Below are 22,261 nucleotides of genomic sequence, written 5' to 3' on the forward strand. Positions count from 1 at the left end.
ATTAGATTTAAATATATTAAATAACTTTAAATATATTAAATCTATTTAATACATTTAAAATACAGATTTAAATATATTAAATCTATTTAAATCTAATTTAATACATTTAAATGATTTAGAATCATTTAAATTGTTTTGTTCGTCTTTTAAACAACAACTCCTTAACCCTCTGGACCCTTCACTCTACTAAATGAAGTCAGAGTAACTTTCAAAACAGAAAACTTACCCAACAGGGTGTTTAGGCTTGTAGAAAAGAATATATCTAGTCTATTCGTTCACAGCTATCCCCATAGCCCTTGAATTTAATTTAAATCTGAAAAACATATTTCCTAATCCCTTCACGCATGACAAATAATGAAATGCTAAAACTCTAGTGCAGAAAACTGTCCAACATTCTTTAATGTATAAAGCACTGTTTTCAGAAATTTAAAAAATATTCTTAGAAACCAACTTTGGCTTGTTTTGTGTAGTAGGATAAAGATTTGGATACTTTTTTGAAAAAAAGGAAGTTGAGAAGCATAAGTTATTATAACACACGTTATAGGTGATGACTTTCTGTGAATAGCTAAGACCAACAGTGAACGTCTTTGGGTAGTGGTATTATGAATGGTTTTCATTTCATGATATTTAATTTAGGGGATGAACAAATAAATCAATACATGGGAATTCCTTTGATTCTGTGTGGAGGTACGAGGGTAAATCCTGTCTGAGCAGGACCACCCTTCCAAATGAGCACTGCAGAAATCTATTTTGTCTAACAAAAAGGAAAGGAGCTCATTCTGAAATTTTTGTGAGGTGTCCAGATTTTGAATTCATTTCATTGTAAAACAAGATATACAGATCAAGAGTAATACTTATGTGTGAAATCCTGATAGGGGTGTCAGAAGATGTACTACTTCTGTAGCCTCTCTTAGACAGCTTTATGTTTAAGGGCGGAAGGTGACATAAGAACTGTCTTACTTCTTTATCCATAGACACACTGGGACACATGGAAAAGAGCATCCTTGCAACTCTAACATTTAAAAAACTACTTTTCTTCCATGCTTTCTTTCATTCTCATGAGTTAGGAAAAACTGGTAAGTCAAAATCCTCATTCCACAGAATGCAGAATCTCAGGCCATAACCCCAGATCTACTGATTTCGAATCTTTAACACAATGGTCAGGTGACTCACATGCATATTCAAGTTTGGGAGGCCTGTTTCTAAATTAGGTCCATTTCCCAGCCAGGAGGAATCAACGTGGCCTTTAATTAGTGTATTCAGGTGCTTCCAAGTACAGAATGCTCTGAAATCTTCCAACTGGGTGGAGTCTTTGCCTGAACAAGGAGGCAGTCTTCGAATGCCACAGCAGATTCTATGGTTTAATGAATTTTCTCAAGGTGTAAGCAATTTGATACACAGTGATTATCCTTGACCACTCATCGTTTTTAAGCCAATACTCATCACTTTTACCTAAAAAAGGGTAAGGAAGTGAAACATTTCTTATGATGGGATAAATTGTTACTGTCTCCCATCTGTGGAGCTTTAGGCATAGGAATAAGTGCTAGTATAGTACTTGCTGTATCATCTTTTTATTGCCTTTCTCAAAGGCAGTACACAAACTGATATTCTTCTTCTTTGTAATTGTCTTTAATCTGGCTGTTCACTGAATTTTTCCTGGTCGTATTGGTGTTTCTTTCTTCAGTGTCAGTTTACTTATAAGGAGTAGAATGCTATATTCTGAAGGATTTAATGCAGCCATAGCCATTTTGTACATAGCCATTTTGTAGCAGCTTTAAAAACAACAATGCATTATACAAACTCAATTTTGCTGAGGAATCATATATTTATAATACAATCATATTTCAGGTAGAAGAACGGAGCCAATGGAATCTATTCCTGTGTAACCATGTAATATTGATCTCACTGCGACTTAATGGCAGTATTGACAACAACATACATTTCCTAATGGTATTTTTCAAGTTCTATTCGAAGTACAGCAAGAAATTAAATGTTTCAAGAGTTACTGCTTTCATTTTATTTTTAAGGAATACCTTCCTTGACGTTATAGCATATGTAGGCTGCAGAAATATATGTTTTATGTATTCCTAAATAACTCTGATACTAGAATAAAGAGGAAAAAAAATATTTGAATTCAAGGACAACTCTGATTTTATGTACTTTATAAATCATATTCAAATTTTTAATTTGTACTAAATATTTCTAAAATTTGAGTTTAGGACAGATAAAGCTAATGTTCTGTCTTATTTTCACATAGTGTCTAGAAATTTCTCTGTTCTGAAATGTGTTGAAAACAAGTGGGGCTTGGCATTGGCTGTCTTCTTTGTGACTAATACTCCCTTCATTTTGAGGGTTTCTGCTGTTTAAAAGTCTCATCCTCACATGATGAACTGACTTGCTCACTAATAAACAGTGTTACTTGGCTTTAATACCTAGGCAGTTTGAAACTGAGTTGGCACTAAACCTTTCAAAGGAGGCAAAAGCAGTAGTAATTTAGTGAATTGAGCCACAGGTTTGACTATCTACTGCTAAGAAGATTGTCAGAAATTTCACAAATATCCATCTAATTTTCTTCTGTGGTTAAAGATGCAACCATAATAAAAGCAAATAATGAAGCCACTTACATTTTTCATGTTTAACTTTATTCTCATGAGTGACGGCCAACTTTGCAATTCTTAAATTTAAAAGATCAGAAAGTGTATGAAGAGATTAAGTGGCTTTCACACAGCTAGTTACAGAGAATTCTGGAACTCTTTCCTGGTTCAGTGTTCTTTCCACTGAACTGGCCCTCTTAGTTTAGGAAAAAAGGTAGCAACGTAACCACATCTCAGGTCCTATTAATCTCACTACACAAACATCACCACAGTGCACAAATATCTAAAAGGGTATGTGGATCTCCTGTATCATCTTTGTTTTATCAGCTTAACTCAATGCATATATTTCCATGGGAAAATCAGGATGTGAAAAGTTATGTAATATCTTACAGGAAAATCCTAGGAGAAAAGATTAATGAAACTAAATAATAATGTTACGTGCTTTTAGATAGACAATGTCCAGTTTTATCAAATTGCCATAGGTATTTGTTGTATTATATTTGCAATATCCTAGTTTTAGAAACTGATCAACTATAATATGAGCAGTGAATATAGAAAAAATAGGCATTTCTACTGTAATTCAACGTACATGTTCCTGAAAAATATTGTATTCTACAAAATGGCACTTAAAATAAGTGGGCTGTTATGGATTGCTTGTTTCCCTCCAAAATCACATGTTGACGCCCTAACCCCCCAAATGACAGCATTATGAGATGCAGTCTTTGGGAAGAAGTAAGATTTAAATAAAGTCATGAAGGTAGAGCCCCCATGATACAAATATTGCCGTTATAAGAAGTGTCACCAGAGAGCTTGCTTTCTTTCTCTCTCCATCATATTAGGATACAGTGAGAAGGTGGCAATATGCAAACCAGAAGCAGAGCCTTCACCAAGCATCCAACCATGCTGGCAACCCTGCTCTTGGATTTCCTCCAGTATGACTGGAAGTAAATGTCTGTTGTTTAAGCCACCTAGGTATTTTGTTATAACAGCCTAAGCTGACTAAGACAAGGGCTTATGGGAAGAATTGTTTTGGGGCAGACCCCTCAAGATCTGTGCAGCTTTGTAACTAAAGCAGTGATGAAAACAAAAGCTGGTACCTTGGAAGAAAGTTTGGGCAACCAAGCAAGCAGCTCAGAAGTAGCTGGAGGTCGCTTCAGGAAAGATTAGAAACACGCAAAACAAAATGATGATGGAAGTGGAACTCTGAAAAGTGGATGTGTACCCTGAAGAGAGCCATGGAAGGCTGTGGGATGCATCTTGAAAGGCGGAAACCCAGTGCAGGTACTTACTTTTCATTGATGGCTCAGTTGAGAAGGCTTTTTCTGCCTGTGCAACAGCTAGACTGAGGGCGTGTTCCTTTCCCTATAATTCTCATTACGTCTTGCTTGAAAAGCTGCATAACTACTTTCATGTTATGCTGAGATTCTCTTTTGTACATGAGCTTATTAGTGTTAAAGAAAGTCACACTGTAGCAGAACAGAAATGGGAAACCAAATAATGGTGGATTTTACCTACATCAATAACTTCTGGATCATCAGCTTGGCAATGTATAATGTACAGTGTTATGGTACAGTATTTTTGTTTCAAAGTGTTTTACCTCAAATAATAATTTTACATTTTAATAATATATGCAATCTCCTGGTTTAAAGTAAAATAAACTCCTTAGGGGATGGGACCAACTTTTATTCATCCTCTGCCTCTGTGGCACATCATTGAACACAGGAGACATACAAAAAATGCTTCTAATGAAATCAGGACTAATCAAATCAGGAATCTTGGATTATATCTGTACTTACTCTGATATGGCACAAAAATAAAAACTAAATAATTAGGGTATAACAAAAAAGCCAATGCCATTGCTTCCTAATATAAAGAAGGAAATATATTCTGTTCAGAATTTCATGTCCAAAATCAAGTTTTTAACTTAAATACTTAATTCATAAACCATAATTGATAAAAATGTTAGACACAAGTATCGCTTATGTAATAATATAGAGAAATATTTTCAGATTTTATCTATTTTTATTGTGATGAAAACAGCCCAGGGGAATGACAACTAATATTAACAAATACAATAAATAGGCTGGGCACTGTGGCTCATGTCTGTAATCCCAGCACTATGGGAGGCCAAGGCGAGCAGATCGCCTGAGGCCAGGAGTTTGAGACCAGCCTGGCCAATATGGCGAAACCCCGTCTCTACAAAAATACAAAAAATTAGCCGGGTTTGTTGGCGTGCACCTGTAATCCCAGCTACTTGGGAGACTGAGGCAGGAGAATCGCTTAAACCCGGGAGGCAGAGATTTCAGTGAGCCGAGATCATGCCATTGCACTCCGGCCTGGGCATCAAGAACAAAACTCCGTCTCAAACACACATACACGCACACACACAGAGAATAAATAAATAACACTTGTATTACAACATCATTCAAAAGTTTTAAGAATGTAGTATTTTTCTTTTAGAAATCATCAAAAAATAAATTCTTAACTCCATTTCCCCACTTATAAAGCAATAGATCTACCAGTGTTTTAATTTCATATCATTCAAAGGTAGAAATTTAAGATTCACTAAATGCTTTAAAGGAGAAAAGAAATTTTAAACAAGTTTCTTTCCTATGAAAGAGCACAGGAATGTCAGTTCAAATTCTCTTTGAAGATGACTAGCCTGATAAATTTCCAAATTTTGATGTTCATATATCATTCGTTCGTCACAGTTGACAAAAATAAGTCATTTAAGTAACAATTTTTTTAACTCAGCCGAAATGAATTAGTAACAAAGTGATGCTAAGATGCAGTTTTTTCTTTACAAGCTACATCTTCCTCTAGAAAACATCTTTTCAAAAAATTTGCATGACTGTTTTAGACATATCTAATGCAACATTAAATCTGTCTTTATCTAAGGTACTGCAATATCTGATGATATACTACCTTATGATAAAAGTATAAGATATTCAAAAGGACTAATATCAGACTTCTAGCATTGTCCTAGAAGAGACAGTGGTGGGTATGGCAGTGGTTATGGCCATGTTAATTGAAAAGAAAATGCTTTTGGGAATTTTTGACTCAATATATAAGTCTCACTTTGAAGAATATATTCTTTATCATTCACATTCTCCATATTATATCTTTTTAAATGAATGCCAGTTTGAAGTGGCAATTCAGTCAAGTTTTCATAGCAATCTGTCCAATTACTAAAGAAGATGATATTCTAAGATTTGAAATTCATAGCTTAAGAGAGACTACTTAGAATAAAAGAGAAAATTCGTTTGAATGCTGTGGTCATATGTCACATTTCCGGGAAATAGGAGATATATATATATACATACACCCAAGAAGACTGATACAAGTTCTCACTATAAATAATGATAAGTATGTAAGGTGACAGATATGCAAGTTAACTTGACTCAGTCATTTCACAACATTTATCAAAACATCATGTTGTACACCGTAAATATATGCAATTCCTATTTGTCAATTTTACCTTAAAGTTGGGGAAAAATTAAGAGTCTGGATTCATCTTTAATAGCTGTGGGAGACCAGTGAAGGATTTCAAGTAGGGGAGAAATAGAAGTAGTTTTGCATTTTATAAATACAAATCTGTCAGCATTTGGAATAAAAGCATATGATGGATTTTAAAAATAAGACATAAACACTTTAAAATAACACGGTCACACAAAGTTTTTTTCACAAATTATTATATAATAGTGCCTATTTATTTTGAAATAGGTGATGGCTCTACATAACATTGCATGTGTTACCTGTTTCAATGTGTCTGTACACATGTACATGTATGCAAATCTTACTAAAGTATGAATAAAATTTTAGTTATACTCGGGCTGCTACCATCTATTATGTATGCATGCTTATCCATTCATTAGAAGTTTCAACTTTGATCTTGCTCAATTCTTTTGTAGTATATCTCTAAAATTTCAGATGCTATATGGCAGCTTAGTAGGGATTTGTTAGTTGAAAAGGTATTGTGCACCACAACAGGAAATCTGGTATACTGAGAAAGAATATAATCAGACAGATACATGTATATTCATCTTTGGTTACTGGATACATAGAATAATGATGATAGCAAAAATGTGGAAAGTGTTTCCTTGCCTCTTAGACTTCAAATCCACCATGCTGAATGGACTTTTATAGGGCATATACTTGTTCATGACCTCTAGTGTTAAGAAATTCTGTCATGTTTGAAAACTAGTCCCTAGTGGAGCGTGTATCCCTGTTAATAGCTGAAAGGTCAATGGAACTGCTAAACAGTTTGTATTACTGTCAGGGTGGCCATGAAAACACCACCTGCTGCAAGAGGACTTGGCAGCTGGGTCAACAGGCACTGTGGGAATTTATCAACTTAGGGGGGCCACTTGCATAAAACTTTGACTGATGAATTGGGACTAGACTGGCTTATTGGGCTAAAGCTGCTCTATTATGTATAACTTTCTTTGGGATGGCAGAGCTGCCTGCTGGCTCCCTGAGACATATGCAAAGGATAAACAGCACTGGTTTCCTCTTATGAAGTGATTTTTTTGAAAAAAGCACTCTTTAGCATCCAGTCTAATAAGAAGTAGGATGAAGATATTAAGAAAACAATAAACAAAGGGCAGTAAGTGGGCCATGGGGGGAAGAAGAATGAGGGGCAGTTTTTGATATTGGTCACAGAGGAGACTGGGGATATAATATTTCTATAAAATGACCCCTCAAGCCTGGAATTTGCATTGTTAATTTATAGACTTATTAAGGGAATGGTCTGTGTGACTTGGTTGGGTAACAGATAAGCGATATGTTAAAATATAGCAAGAGTGGGTACATAGTAATTAAATCAACATGATGGAGAATAATTTTCCTTTACAAATTCCTAGAGAAATAAAGCCTGGAAAAGCTTCAAAAAAAGTCATTTGGTTTAAGTTCATCTGAAACAAAAATTAAAGAATATTTGTCAATACTATGAAAAAATTTGTGTTCTATAAAACTAAATCTTGGAAGTTACATAACTTTGTTGGAATTCTTTAATTTCCACCCCTAGGAACATTTATGCACTTCTGAAAGGATTTAGCAAACAGCATCCAAGGTATAATTTGGACATTTGAAAACTATGTATTGAGAGTTGTTGTTTTTTTTTTTGAAATGGAGTCTCGCCCTGTTGTCCAGTGCTGGAGTGCAGTGGCAGGATCTTGGCTCACTACAACTTCCACCTCCTGGATTCAAGTGATTCTCCTGCCTCAGCCTCTTGAGTAGCTGGGATTACAGGCATGCACCACCACGCCCAGCTAATTTTTGTATTTTTAGTACATAGAGGGTTTCACCATGTTGGCCAGGCTGGTCTTGAACTCCTGACCTCAAGTGATCCTCCCATCTCGGCCTCCCAAAGTGCTGGGATTACAGGCGTGAGCCACCATGCCTGGCTCTATTGAAGGTTATTAGAAGCTCCATAGATGTCTTTATTCCAATTTTGGAACTAAAGGAACCTTAAAATTTGAGAGATCATCTGAAAATAATCCTGGAATGCCTGGAATAAACATACAAAAATTACTAAAGAATGTAATATGTTTAAAATATATTATTTAAACACCTTCACAGCCCTCTGTAGAATGCAGCAGGGACAGAAATATCATCTTCTACATATTTTTTGATGGACAAAGGGGCACAGTATGGTGAAATAATCTATGCTGGGTGCTACACTAAGGAAGATTTAGAGACCAGACCAATTGACTCCCTGTCTGACCCAGATAGACTTGCTCCCAATCTTGACTAGTTTCAGATGGCACTACTAAGTGAAAGTAAAATTATTGCCAAGATTTTGTGTTCAGTTCATCTAAATCTGTTTTCTAGAACTGCTAGCTGAAGGAGCCCCCAGGCTAAGGCATACTGAATTCAGTACTAGAGACTTTTTTGGATCTTGTGAATTGGCTGAGTAAACTGGGTGATTGGCGTTGATTTGACCTTAACTCTGCTCTGCCATAAGATGTGACTGTTCAATCCCTAAAGATATTCCAAGAGTGTGTACAATGTTCTAACACGGAGGCAAACTTAATTTCTTTTCTGTTTCCTTGGAAGCTTTTTTTTTTTTTTTTTTTTTTTTTTTTTTTTTATTTAGACAGAGTCTCACTCTGTCACCCAGACTGGAGTGTAATGGCATGATCTCGGCTCACTGCAGCCTTCTCCTCCTGGGTTCAAGTGATTCTCCTGCCTCAGCCTACCGAGTAGCTGGGATTACAGGCACCCACCATCATGCCCAGCTAATTTTTTGTGATTTTACTAGAGATGGAGTTTTTACCAGATTGGCCAGGCTGGTCTCAAACTCCTCACCTCAGGTGATTCACCCACCTCGGCCTCCCAAAGTGCAGGGATTACAGGCGTGAGCCACCATGCCCGGCCTGGTGGAGTTTTTTCTTAACTCAGGAGTTTTTTCTTAACTCCTGAGTTCTAGGCATTTTCTTTTTTATTTTTTTTTTTCATGCTAAACAATGGCATTTAATTTTTACAAGAGGATATCTCACCATCCTTTTCTGAGATTGCTGCATACTGTAATTGATTTGAAACTTAACATAAATGATTATGTAGCTTACAGCTTTAGATCAAATTGTCCTTACAGACTGAGGTGGTAATACTAGAACTTTATCTGTTTTTGACAAAATGATTTAAGAGATACTACATGTATAGTTTCTATGGTTTCTAAACTCCCTCATTGTGTGTTTGTGTGTGTGTGCATGTGCACATGTAGGAAAAAAATAGGAAAAACATAAATCCTATGGTAAGAATGTAACTTCCATGACATATAATACAGAAAATAAAAATTTCATAGTTTTCTGCTTTTCTCTTCTTGGGCCACAAATCAACTGATGTTTGAAAGTTATTCTGAAAACATTATTCTAGCAAGTCTGGGGGCTTTGGTACGAGAATACAATTAACCTAAGAGTTTAATTTGTGTGTTTGATTTTTGGTATAACAAAATGTGTCTATATATTGTTTTATAGTTGATAAGATTCTTTTTTAAAATTCAGCCTCAAAAATTTTAGAAAAACAATTCTGTCCTAACACAGACATCCTGAACACTACTATGCTTGTAATTAGTTTGTGTCCAAAATAATCCTGTTCACACACTTAAGTGTCTGCTTATATAGAATTTCAACTCATCTAGGAAGAAATATAATAACAATAAACATTGATGGCCAAATCAAAACAGCATGAGGCTCCCAACAAATGTTTATAAAAAAATTTGTTTTCTTATAGTCAGTTTAATTTTGAAATTTATGCTCATGTCTGTGTACAAGGACGGTTTCTTTGGGACTCTGCTACTTCCCCCACCTTCTGAAAAGCAAACACAAATCTTAACCCAGGCCCCCCACGTGCCATGACTCACCAGAAACAGGCACCATAATGAGAAGTCAGGCCTTCAGGTATGTCACTCTGAGACCACCCTACTAGAGGAGAACTAAGATCACAAAGCCAAGGTCCCTTATGGCAACCTTGGTAATTAGACACTAATAATAGATTGAAGGTGTAAAATTCACCTCAACTCAGCCACAGACTAAACAATCCAGATGAAGAGAGAAAGATTTTTGTGAGAAGGAGAGAGAATCCATTACAATGCTACCAGGTACTTTGCAAAAACATACAGACTTAGACAGTATAATGGAATAACAATGACTGTTTTGAAACTAATTGTATTATATCTGAGTGAAACCCCTACACCTCATTATGAATCTTTAGAATTTTGTGAATTAACATTAGCTTGATTTTTATTCTTAAGGTTGCCAACTTCAACAATCCCCTAAGTCTGACTTTTTGTTGTTGTTGTTTATGTCTTTGCTTTTCTTATGGAGGACATTAATTTCACATTTGAGGGAAAAAAACTGATGTAGTATATAGATGGATATTTCTCTTACTGTGAAAGAAAATGTATACAGTTAAATAGAGAAGGAATGTTATCAACCTGGGATATGTGATATGTGATTCTGCCCAGAGATCGTTTAGAACTGGTTCTTCTTTTTGTTCTGCAAGATCCAATGTCAACCTACATTTCCCTCAGAAAAGCGTTTTGTCGTATAAAAAAGGAGAAAATTCCAGAGAAACATACACAATTTACAATTTAAAAAGAATATTTTAAAATGCCCTTAGTAAACTTTTCAGAGTATTAGAATTAACTTTTTTGAAAAGGACTTGAATTGAAATTTGAAAATGGAGTCATGAAAATAATATAGAAGGAATCTGAAATTTGCAGCATGGTGTGGCTAAAGAGTAACATGTCCGAGTGTTCAGCAACAGTCGTGTCTGCAAGGATCCTCAGGTTTCGTTATGACTAGCTGTTTCTAAATTTATAACTAATGTCTTTTCAGCAACATATAATTTTAGCAGCTTCTGATAACTCAGGTTTGATCCATGAAATTAATAACTGACTAGTGATGATTCAAGATGATTGAAGTACATATGTCTAAATGTTGTGATGCGTGAGTGGGAAGGACCGGGGCGAGATAAACATATTCTTTAAAGGATTAAAACATTCAAATCTTTCTTTTGCTGAAGCAAATAACAAAACCCTACTTAAGTTTATATTTGTCTAGTCACCACAGTCTTCATGAGCACTGTGAGCTTTCAGATAGTTTCCAAATGAGGCTCAGATGTTGAACTGCCAGAGTAACTTACCTGTTTACTTAACAAAAATCATACTAAGCACCTGTCATGTCTGCCAGTATGTTGCTCATTTTCTTTACAATAAGGAGGGTTTATGGCTTCCAACACCAGAGCCTAAGCCACTGCCTCACATGTCAGGGCCCCTGTCTGGCTTTTAACTGAAGACTCTGATTCCATGAATATAATGTTGCTCTGTGATGACAGCAAGAACCACACGAATGAGCTTTTCAAGTTCTGCATAGTGGCATCAGTCATCATAGACAGGGGAAGAGGATCCTCTCAGGACAGTGCTAAGCATATGGAAGTGACAGAAGTGTACATCTTGGCTGATTGCTAATTGTGATGTTCCTATCATTAATTGAATGAACTAAAATAACTGGAAGAAGAAAATTATTGACTTAATGGGATAAAAAGAAATCTCACCTTTTGGGATCTACAATTTTGTAGAGTTTTCCATTGTGAGTCTGGGTCATACTTTTACTGCTTGATAAAATGTAAACTTCACCTGTTAAAGAAAGAAATAACAGTAAGCAAATTTATAGCAGTACAGGTCCTTACTTCCTATTGCCTGGCAGTTATTCTGTATGTAAATCTATCTCCATCTGTCCACAAGAAAATCACTTGCCTAAAGATTATGCAAGAGTCTCACATGTCTGCCTTTACAGTGCATCGAGAATTCCAGATTCCAGTCACTCCTTTCCATATCCCACTACTACTCCAGTGCAAGCAGATATTATTTCTCATCTAGATTATGGTAACAGCTGTCTAACTGAGCTCCCTGTTGCCACTCTTGTTCTTCAGTGTGTATTCTCAACGTACCAGCCACAGCGATTCTTTTCACAAGAGTTAGATCATGTAAGTTGGATCACACTCCTTTGTTTCAATGCCCTGCAATAGCTTCTTATCTCATTCAGAGCAAAAGCAAGTCCTGACAGTAGCACTTACTGCTATAGCCTCATTTGCAACATTTTGCCCTCTTGTTCACTCTTCTCTAGCCTCACTGGCTTGTGGTTTCACACATGGGAGGCAAGTTCCCAACTCAGGCTCCTGTCTCAGGTTCTTGCTGTTCCAGGCCCCTATTACAGGCCCCATCTTCCTGTGAGTCTCCACTAGGTTCATCTTTTCCCCCTCCTTCAAGGCTGTACTTAAATATCACCTTTCCTGACTGCACTTTAAAATCGCACCTTCCCCAACTCCCAACAAATTCCTCTTCACTACTAGATTTTTCTTCAAAGCATTTATCACCAATTTATATACAGTATTTTTAAAAATTTATTTTGATTTTCCTCCTCCTATGCAACATAAATTTCATGACACTGGTTTAGACTTGTCTTTTTTCCTTTTTTTTGACGGAGTGTCGCTCTGTCACCCAGGCTGGAGTGCAGTGGCGCGATCTCGGCTCACTGCAAGAGTTTACCCCATTCTCCTGCCTCAGCCTCCCGAGTAGCTGGGACTACAGGCACCCACCACCACGCCTGGCTAATTTTTTTTTTTATTTTTTTGTATTTTTAGTACAGACGGGGTTTCATCGTGTTAGCCAGAATGGTCTCTATCTCCTGAGCTCGTGATCCACCCGCCTTGGCCTCCCAAAGTGCTGGGATTACAGGCGTGAGCGGCGCCCAGCCGACTTTTTGTCTGGTTATCCACTGCTGCATCCCCAGCATCCAGAACAGAGCTTTGCACAGAGTAGGTGCTCAATAAATATTTGTTGAGTGAATATTAAATGGACAAGTTTTATCTTGATTTATTTCTGTGCAAGATTGATACATGTTAGTTATCAAGTTGTTACTGTTAATTGATAATTTGAGGCCACATGAAATTGGGTTATGCCTTCTTAATCTTTAGCTTTTTTGGAAGATATGAAAGTACATCACAATATGTTAAAATAAACACTGGGGGAGAGGGGAGAGAAAGACAGAGAGAGAGGAAGAGAGAGAGAGAGAGAGACCATGATGCTCAGTCTCAACTCTCTAAACTCTAACTCTCGATGCTAGCTGTGTTCATAATGATGAACTACAACAGATGGGGTACTCTTTTAGGAGAAAACCACCCCATTTATCACCACTACTTCCATATAATTCTATGTGTTGAATTGATCAGGCAAATAGAAAATTAGAAGCTGTATTTATAATTACACACTTATAAAGTTTTAAAATTTATATTTGGTCCTCCCTCATGAAATAATCCTTGATTTAGTATATATTTCTTTTACTATTGTGCATTAAACACACCCTGCTACTTTTCTACTTCTGAAAAAGATTTACACAGTTTGTACTAAAAACGTAGGCACAACAGAAAAAATAAAATGAAAGTACAAAGCAAAGGAATGTAAGCAAAATAATTAAAATTATTTTGTCAAATATCTTATAGTTTACTTCATTTAATCCTCACAACAAATCCGTCCTGACTTTATAGTTAAAAAATAATATGCAAAGTCCCAGACTCTCAATACTTTTATTTCAAAAGGTGTAAAAACTTACTCACTTTCTTATATGGTTCTTCAATTAAAGCTAGGGAGTTTCACATTAAAATGTAATCCAGTGAAACTGTATTTATTTTAATTATGAGGTATATACAGGGTTGTAGCTTTTGGAGAGTTAGGATTATGTATTTTTATTTTTTAATTTCGCTCCTAAATAGTATTAAGTGGACACAGACATTTGGGATGGTTTACCTAATGGTGGTGATGTTAACATAATGAGTGATGATGAATCATTTGTAGCAAGGTCTGGGAACATCAGAATTATTCAGTCACAATATCTAAACATTCATCTCTAACTCAGACACAAACCATTCTTTGTGCGATCTTGGCTCACTGCAACCTCCACCTCTAGGGTTCAAGCGATTCTCCTGCCTCAGCCTCCCAAGTAACTGTGATTACAGGGGCCTGCCACTATACCCAGCTGATTTTTTGTAGTTTTTGTAGAGATAGGGTTGCACCACGTTGGCCAGACTGGTCTCGGACTCCCAACGTCAGATGATCCATCTGCCTCGGCCTCCCAAATTGCTGGGATTACAGGCGTAAGCCACGATGCCTGGCCTCATTCTTTTACTTTTGAAATCATTGTTTGCCAGTGAAATTAAAATTATATTACAGAGGATGTAAGTGAGGAAAAGTATCTTTCTGGTTCCTTTGAGTGGGGTAAGGGAATGTTAAGGAAAATTTTTAAATTGCTTTCAATACTGGAACAAGAAAAGAATAGACTGGATTCTCTTCTTTGAGTTGTTATGTTCCTGTGGCTCTGAAACGTGTCTTATGTGTTTCAACAGTCTTGTTTGAGTCCCTTATTATTCTAAGTAAAGGGCATGAAACTATTTCTGATGAAGTCTCCATTTGATGTAAAAAATCCAAATCTGAAGTTTTAGAGAAAATATTCTGATTTTGATGAGAAGCATACATTCTTCTTTATGCCTAGAAATTTATCTCTGAGGCTAAAGGAACATAGTAGTTATGGTTTGTTTGAATATTATTATTATTATTATTATTTTTGAGACGGAGTCTCGCTCTGTCGCCCAGGCTGGAGTGCGGTGGCGCGATCTCGGCTCACTGCAAGCTCCGCCTCCCGGGTTTATGCCATTCTCCTGCCTCAGCCTCCCGAGTAGCTGGGACTACAGGCGCCCGCTATCTCGCCTGGCTAATTTTTTGTATTTTTTAGTAGAGACGGGGTTTCACCATGTTAGCCAGGATGGTCTCGATCTCCTGACCTCGTGATCCACCCATCTCGGCCTCCCAAAGTGCTGGGATTACAGCTTGAGCCACCGCGCCTGGCCTGAATATTATTTTTTAAAGGGAGTCACTATGAAACTACATTTATCTCTGTAATTTGAATTAGTAGAGAGTAAAATATTTACTCACTGATGAATCATATTTCAATTTCAACTTCTTTTTTGCTTTTTAAGCTGCATATATTTTGATAAACATTCCAAGAAATACACTATATGTTATACCATAGATTGTCCCATGAGAACATAATTTCAATTTTATTGGAAAGAAGATCTGTACTCAGATCATCTTGCTCAAATTTCATGCCCCATGGGCAAAAGAAAAAAGAAAAAAGAAATAGCAGATAAGGCAAGTTTCAGATTCCAGCAAAACTTTTTTATTTATTCCAAGAGACATGGATAAATGGAAAGGTTTTTAGATAGAGAATATATACAAATTACTCAGATGTATAATCAAACATATCATTAAACATTTAAAAAATTATCTCTTCATTAAACATTTAAAAAATTATCTCTTCAGGACTAAAAAATTATTTTCCTGCCTCCCATTTTCTGCCTTATATTTTAGTATTTCTAGTGTGAAAATAAAATATAAAGGCCCTCAGGAAAAGTTACTGGTAGAGAATATGTAACTGGACCATCTTAATCTCTGGAGTAGGTAATCTTTGCTGTAGATTACATTTCCAACAAGTAGAGGATAAGATTGCTATATTTATGCTTCAAGGCAGATTGTACAGTACCTAGTTCATCTTCTCCAAATCCCAAGATGTGACCGGAAAAGTAGCCTCTACAGGACCCACTAGTGCCGAGACAGAGTGGTTTTTCTTGCCATTGCTTTGTCACAGGACTTTGCTGGAGAGTTAAGAAATTCCTACAACAAAACATAACATAAACCTACAATGAATACATACTTTTGTTGAATGATGACAATAAAATGTCTAAAATAAAATTCATAACAAACAATTGCTTTGCCATAGACCTGGCTTCTAAAGGGGAAAATAATAAAGCCCATAATGTGTGTGAGTACTGTGAAATTCCCATATGTGGAGAAAGTACTGAAAGATAGGATTTTGTTTGGAGGGGGCACTAAAAGTACCTGAGTATGAGAAAAGCCCTCCCCTTCATCCAGAGAATGATACTTCCTCGCCAGGACTAGAATCCATGCTGTGCTATTAATCAGAGAGAGGGACAGGGGAAGAGCATGGGGTCAGTACATTTTTCTGGTTCCTTGTAGTGACCAAGAGTATCAGCTCTGCCATATGCCTGAATGCCAGTGACTTAGGAAATAAGATTCTTAATTTGGATTTTGTTACAGAGTTTCTTACAATTATCCACAATGTGACCTTGAAAATTGAGACTAAAATTTAATTTTGTATTATTCCTACTTATAGAGACAAATTTTATTATCTTGCTTAAAGTCCTGAAAATTTGGCAAAACCAAAAATCTTGAGCCTTCCAGTATAATTTTAAAAATTTTATACGGCAAGTAAAATAATAGTTTTCAAATTATTTATTGTCATGGTAAATTTATGTTGAGGATGAAGGGAAGAGCCCAAATAATATGAAGAGTCCATCTGAAGACTTCTGTGCACTTAAAAATTATTTTATAAAATTTATCAAGCCTGTTGAGAGAGCATCTTTTTGGAAGTTTTTCAATTAAACCACTATATCTATGGAACTAACAGTAAATACTATTTATGTGTGATCCCCATCTGACACACAAAAAGAGACAATCATTTGAATATTTTGTGGCAGTTTGCCAAATGATTAATGGGTATGTCATTTGATATATCATACTGTTGTGGTATCAGGAAACCTACCCATTACGATCTCCAAACACATAGCTTCCATACAGTCTTTCTGACTGGCAGCCCCGGTATACAAATCCACCAACCAAAGGACCATTACTGAATGGCTTGAATTCTAAAAGTGATGGCTCACTTTCTGAAAAGAAACATAGCATTAGATCAAATGAAACATATTTTCGTAAAGTTAAAGGAATGTATACCAAACAACAATTACTACAGTGATTTTAACTCTGAAATGTGTTCTATGATACACCAAAGGGTTTCTTGCTAGGGATATTTAATGAAAGCAGTCTTTGCTAAATAACATCAACATTAAAAGACCTCCATGTACAGCTAAATGAAATGAGCATGCTCTGCAAACGCCTGCTGTTGTAATTTTCAAGACGTACCAAGTTTTCAACGAAATTAGAATCTGGATATTTTGTGACTCATGATTATTTACTTTAGAACCAAAATACTTTTAAAAAACGTTTAAGGCTTTACATACTAAGTTTTTGTGGAAATGCTTCTGCATATATTGAGTAAATTGAGACAGACCTCTGTCAAAAGATATAAAATGTTTAAAAGCCTACACTTTAATGAAAATAAAAACATAGTACAGAAAAGGTCTTTAAATATGCATTTATTCTACATGTGAAAATGTTGTAACTTAGTCAAGTAATATCTTCATTAAAATATTTTAATGTTCTGTTCATAGAGTTGTGTGGATAGCAAAGTCTATTTCAATAACTCCTGATTACATGTGTATAGTCTTGTGCCTCTGTCTTTCTGTTCAGGCCATTACATACTTGGATACCTGCATGCTAATTGTAATGGAAAAGCTCTAAAGCTACTTGCAAACTAATCTGAAAATTACCTTTTATGTATTTAATATCAAATAAGTCATTATCAACAGATTTTATCAAAGGCTTTTGTGGAAAGATGGTAATTTTAATGACCTCTTCCCCTTCCTTGTGATTATGGTGTATATGATACTACAAAAAAGTAGAAAAGGTAAGAGAAATTTTAAATAATGAGCACACTGAAAGGTAGCATAATTGAACAATTAAGGTCACAGACTCTTGAGTTAGGCTGCTCAGATTCAAATCCAGACTCTGCCACTTTGTATTGTGTGACAATTAATCTTTCTGTGCCTCAGTTTCCTCATTTGTACAATGTGGCCAATGATAGTGCCTATCACATAGAGTTGTTCTGTAAAGGAAATGAATATAAAGTGCTTACTATAGGGTCTGGCATGTAGTAAGCACTGTAGATGTGTTTTAAAATAAATAAATGTAGTGCTGTTAATATTGTAACCAATTTTAGCTTAACCTCAATTAATGTGACTGTAGAATTTTGTTTAATCTACAAATATAGCCAAAATTCCATCGAGCTAGTGACTCATTATTTTTTTTTTTTTTTTCAAATCACATTACTCTTTGGTTTGGCTTTTAAAAGATGCGTGTGCACACACACACACACACCTAAAAAAAGTAAAATAACTGAATACCACATGAACTAACACAGCTGCTTCATTCCTGGTGTTAAACAAATATCTGTATTGAATGAGTAAATAGAAAAAGCAATCAATTTAATAATCTTAATCTACTGTGCTTCCTGAGTCATAATAATGGTTGATATATTGCTTCCTTCAAAAGGAATAAATAGTAAAATATTGAAAAAACTAAGTGTTTTGAACTTTATTATTATCCAACTTTATATTTTACATGTTCTCTCTAAATATTCAAGTAATCATGTTATTAAAATACTGCTTAAATGTCCCATTCCCATGACTTGTTTTTGCAAGTTGATTACTTTGTTTTCTCAAAGATAAACATTTTTTTAAAAAAATTACATTCTTATTTGAATCACTTACAATTTTCCTAACTGCTGAGACAGGCATGTTGGATATTGAGAAATGTCTTACTTTTAACACTTTTCTTTGTATATAAGATGTTAAGACAAGTGCTCTCCCCTATTGAATAGAAGTTATTCATCTTGATTCTCTGATGAGCAAAATATAAGCTGCTAACTTTTGAAGGACTGTTAAATTTTTTGGACCTACTGAGAACTTTTCAATCCATGGTAATTAACCAGATGGAACCCTCAGGGCTTGTAAGAGTCACTGGAGCTTTAAAAAGTGAGCAATTTACTCCCTCATGATTGTTAGGCCAGTGTTTTTATGCTTTCCCAAATGCTCATTTTTCAGAAATCCTTTTTTCTTCAATTACTAAATATACTAAAACAAAACTCGAACTAAAGTAAAATCAGCAAATTATGCTCTACATACCATAATCTTTCCCCTTTATAATCTGTAGGATTCTGGCTGATGATCTGTTTTTTCCATTGGAGTCTGAACAAAGTATCGTTAAATTGATGTTTATATCAGTGGGATGTCGATCCACAGCACATCTGCATAACAAGAGGGATGTACATTAATTCCTACCGCGATCTTTTCCAAGCTCAGACTGGAGGTTCCTGACATAGGAAGGAGCCCTTTGTGGACTGGCAAGGATCCTATGAGCAATTTAGTTTGGATCTTCCAGAAAGCACTGAAGGAAGTAGTCCAGTGTGTTTGCTTACTTGGTTGAAGCTTAATCTCTGGAATATATTTCTTAATTTCTCTTGTTATGATTTATAATTTCTTATGTTACAAATGTGCACACTGTCTTAAAACAATTGTTAGTCTGTTCTTAAGGAATATCACATGTATAATACACTGATAAAGTATTGTGAATAAGAACCAGTGTCACCATCCAGGAACAGAAAACCAAGCACCACATATTCTCACTCATAAGTGGGAGTTGAACAATGAGAACACATGGACACAGGGAGGGAAACATCACACACCGGGGCCTGTTGCAGAGTGGGGTGCAAGGGGACGAAAAGCATTAGGAGATATACCTAATGCATGTGGGGCTTAAAACCCAGATGACGGGTTGATAGGTGCAGCAAACCACCATGGCACATGTAAACCTATGTAATAAACCTGCATGTTCAGCATGCATATCCCAGAATTTAAGGTAAAATAACATTAAAAAAAAAAAAAAAACAGTGTCACTGTCAACTCATCTCTGTGCCACACAATACAGTACTAGTTATAATATTATTTTTGGGTTTCTTATATGAATTTGCTGCATTCTAAAACTTAGGCTGCTCTAACACAGGAAAACATGTGCTCTAATTCCTGGAATATAGTAAAGCTGGTCCCTACAAAAGTTGAGGTCTTTACGTTGACTCTGTTTTCATGTTTTCCATTCCTAATCTGGGGGCCAGAGTATCTCTGTGACTTAAGCCACTGACAGGAAGCTCCAAAGGGGAGGCATGACTTGCAACTTCATCACTATTGTCCTGTTATCTGGTTCAAAGCCAGGAATATAAGAAGGGCTCAAGGTTTGTGGAATATTTCAATCACTGAGGGACTGGGTATGAGGAGCTTGGGTTGGGGGAAGAATAAAATTATATAATACAATTTTTGAAGTTATCAAAAGTGTGGAAAACAGGCTTGCATTGTTTTTAGGTTTCTCAACCTTGGGACTGCTGACATTTTGGGCCAGGTAATTTTTTGTCTGGGGAGGCTGTGCTGCCAACTGTAGGGTGTTTAGCAGCATCTCTGGCTTCTACACACGAAATGCCAGTAGCATCACTCCCTCACCCTCCACCACACCCTAATTGTGAAAACCAAAAATGTTTCCAGACATTGCCAAATGTCCCCTGGGGGTAAAATTATCCCACTGAGAATCACTGTTCTAGGCCAACAAAATATATTAATTACTTAAAATCAAACCATTGGAGCTAATAAAGAAATTTAAAAAATAAGATAAAGAAATGAGAGTTGGTGCTGGTTCTTAAGAGAGACATAAGAGTCATGAAGCAATTATTAAAAAAAAAAAACAAAAAACAAAACATAAACTCTTGGCTCCAGATGATCTCATTCATGACAGGGAAACCATAAGCCTGACCTGCCAAAGATGGGTTAGTTGTTCTGTGGCAACAGTCCCTTTATTGTCCTCTCTAGTTCAATGATTCACAGAAGACAATGCCTGGCAGGGATCATGATAGAGTCATGCTGTGACTTAAGGTGGAACTAAATCCACAGCCGGGAGAACATTTTCCTCTATTACCTTTCTTTGAAGATGGAGAAACTATGAGAAAAAGAGGTTTGACTTGTTTCCAACAAGAAAGAGCAAATCTGGAAAGTAGGCCAGATGGAGTTGCTGGGGGCTTGGAGCTATGGCTCTGGCTGAATACCAGGTCCACTAAGAACTGCTTGACCGTTGTAACCTTCAGTTTCTTATGTGAAAAAGCGCCCTGCCAGTGACACTCTCTGGGTGATACTATAATGGTGGGTATATGTTATTATCTATTTATCTAAACCTACAGAATGCACAACACCAAGAGTGAACCCTAATGTAAACCATGGGCTCTGGGTGATTATCACGTGTCAATGTCAGTTCATCGACTATAACAAATGTTTCTCTATGGGGGATGATAATAATGGGAGAGACTATGCATGTGTGGAGGTAAGGGTAATATAAAAATGTCTATACCTTTATCTCAATTTTGCTGTGCATCTACCACTGTCCTGAAAACTAGTCTATTAATAAAAGGGGAGTGGGAGAAGTGGGGCTGATGGTGAGCCTTGCTGAGAAGCAGAGAGGAGATGAAGTACACAAGATACTTAGTTCAGCACCCTGCAGCAAAGTGCTTAACAAAAGTTTGCTTTATTTTTAGCCAATAATTAATTTAGTTTTCTTTCTACTTTATTAAATCGTCTTCTGCTTAGAATACTCTTGGAGGGAAGTGGAATATAAACACCAACTTTTCCTTCAGCCCTCTGCCACCAGAGGTGGGGAGGTCCCGCAGCACAGGCATCTTGCCACACATCTGGTCTGTAAAGCACCTCATCCCATGTTTTTGCACTGAGGTTCAGGACCCCCAGGAAGGTTGTGAGAAAGCTCCAGTGGGATTGTGGTGACTCAGGCTGCCTGACTTCAAAGTGTTGCTTTGTGGTGGTATCTGTGAGTTCTGAGCTCTAGGAATGGAATGTGACAGTTTCCTCCACATCCTGAACCCACCTTAAGTGTTCCCTGTCGCACAGATTTTAAGATCTGCTGAGATGCCAAAAAGGAAATGAACTGTAGACTTGGGTTTGATGGAGGGGAGATGAAGGGCATGAGGGATTATAAAAATAAAAAGTTTGAGAAATATTCACCTTGCACATAGTGAACACTCAATAAACATTAAATGGTAATAATAACTTACCTAGTAAATGAATAGATGTGGCTAGATATCCCTGAGTAGGAATAATAGATCATAGACTGGATGAAGCTTTTGTTACTGAATTGCTGTATTATACTTCATAGCATTTTTACAAAATGTATCCCAGATTTCTCACTCTACATACTTTTTAGTTTTCTTTTGTTTTGGTTCATTACAGTACCAACAGTTAATATGGAGTCCTTTAGTATTTGCAATGTTTTCAAAGTGAAATAAAAGTTAATATTTCGCTCAACTCCTTGC

The 22,261-nt window shown here is 36.3% G+C and overlaps 1 protein-coding gene across 2 annotated transcripts in view; it reads right to left on the bottom strand.

The window, feature by feature from the left end:
- HHIP (hedgehog interacting protein) overlaps positions 1 to 22,261 on the bottom strand; it is a 97,329-nt gene that overhangs the window by 10,845 nt on the left and 64,223 nt on the right. For both annotated transcript variants that reach the window (XM_017861843.1, XM_017861842.1), the window contains exons 8-11: positions 19,029 to 19,150; positions 16,772 to 16,895; positions 15,692 to 15,822; positions 11,652 to 11,733 (exon numbers count right to left, since the gene is read on the bottom strand). In XM_017861843.1, the coding sequence (XP_017717332.1) occupies positions 11,652 to 11,733; positions 15,692 to 15,822; positions 16,772 to 16,895; positions 19,029 to 19,150 (459 nt within the window). The remainder of the gene's footprint in view (positions 1 to 11,651; positions 11,734 to 15,691; positions 15,823 to 16,771; positions 16,896 to 19,028; positions 19,151 to 22,261) is intronic.

This window comes from Rhinopithecus bieti, unplaced genomic scaffold (genome assembly GCF_001698545.2).
Source record: "Rhinopithecus bieti isolate Rb0 unplaced genomic scaffold, ASM169854v2 scaffold_62780, whole genome shotgun sequence".
Lineage (NCBI taxonomy): Eukaryota > Metazoa > Chordata > Mammalia > Primates > Cercopithecidae > Rhinopithecus > Rhinopithecus bieti.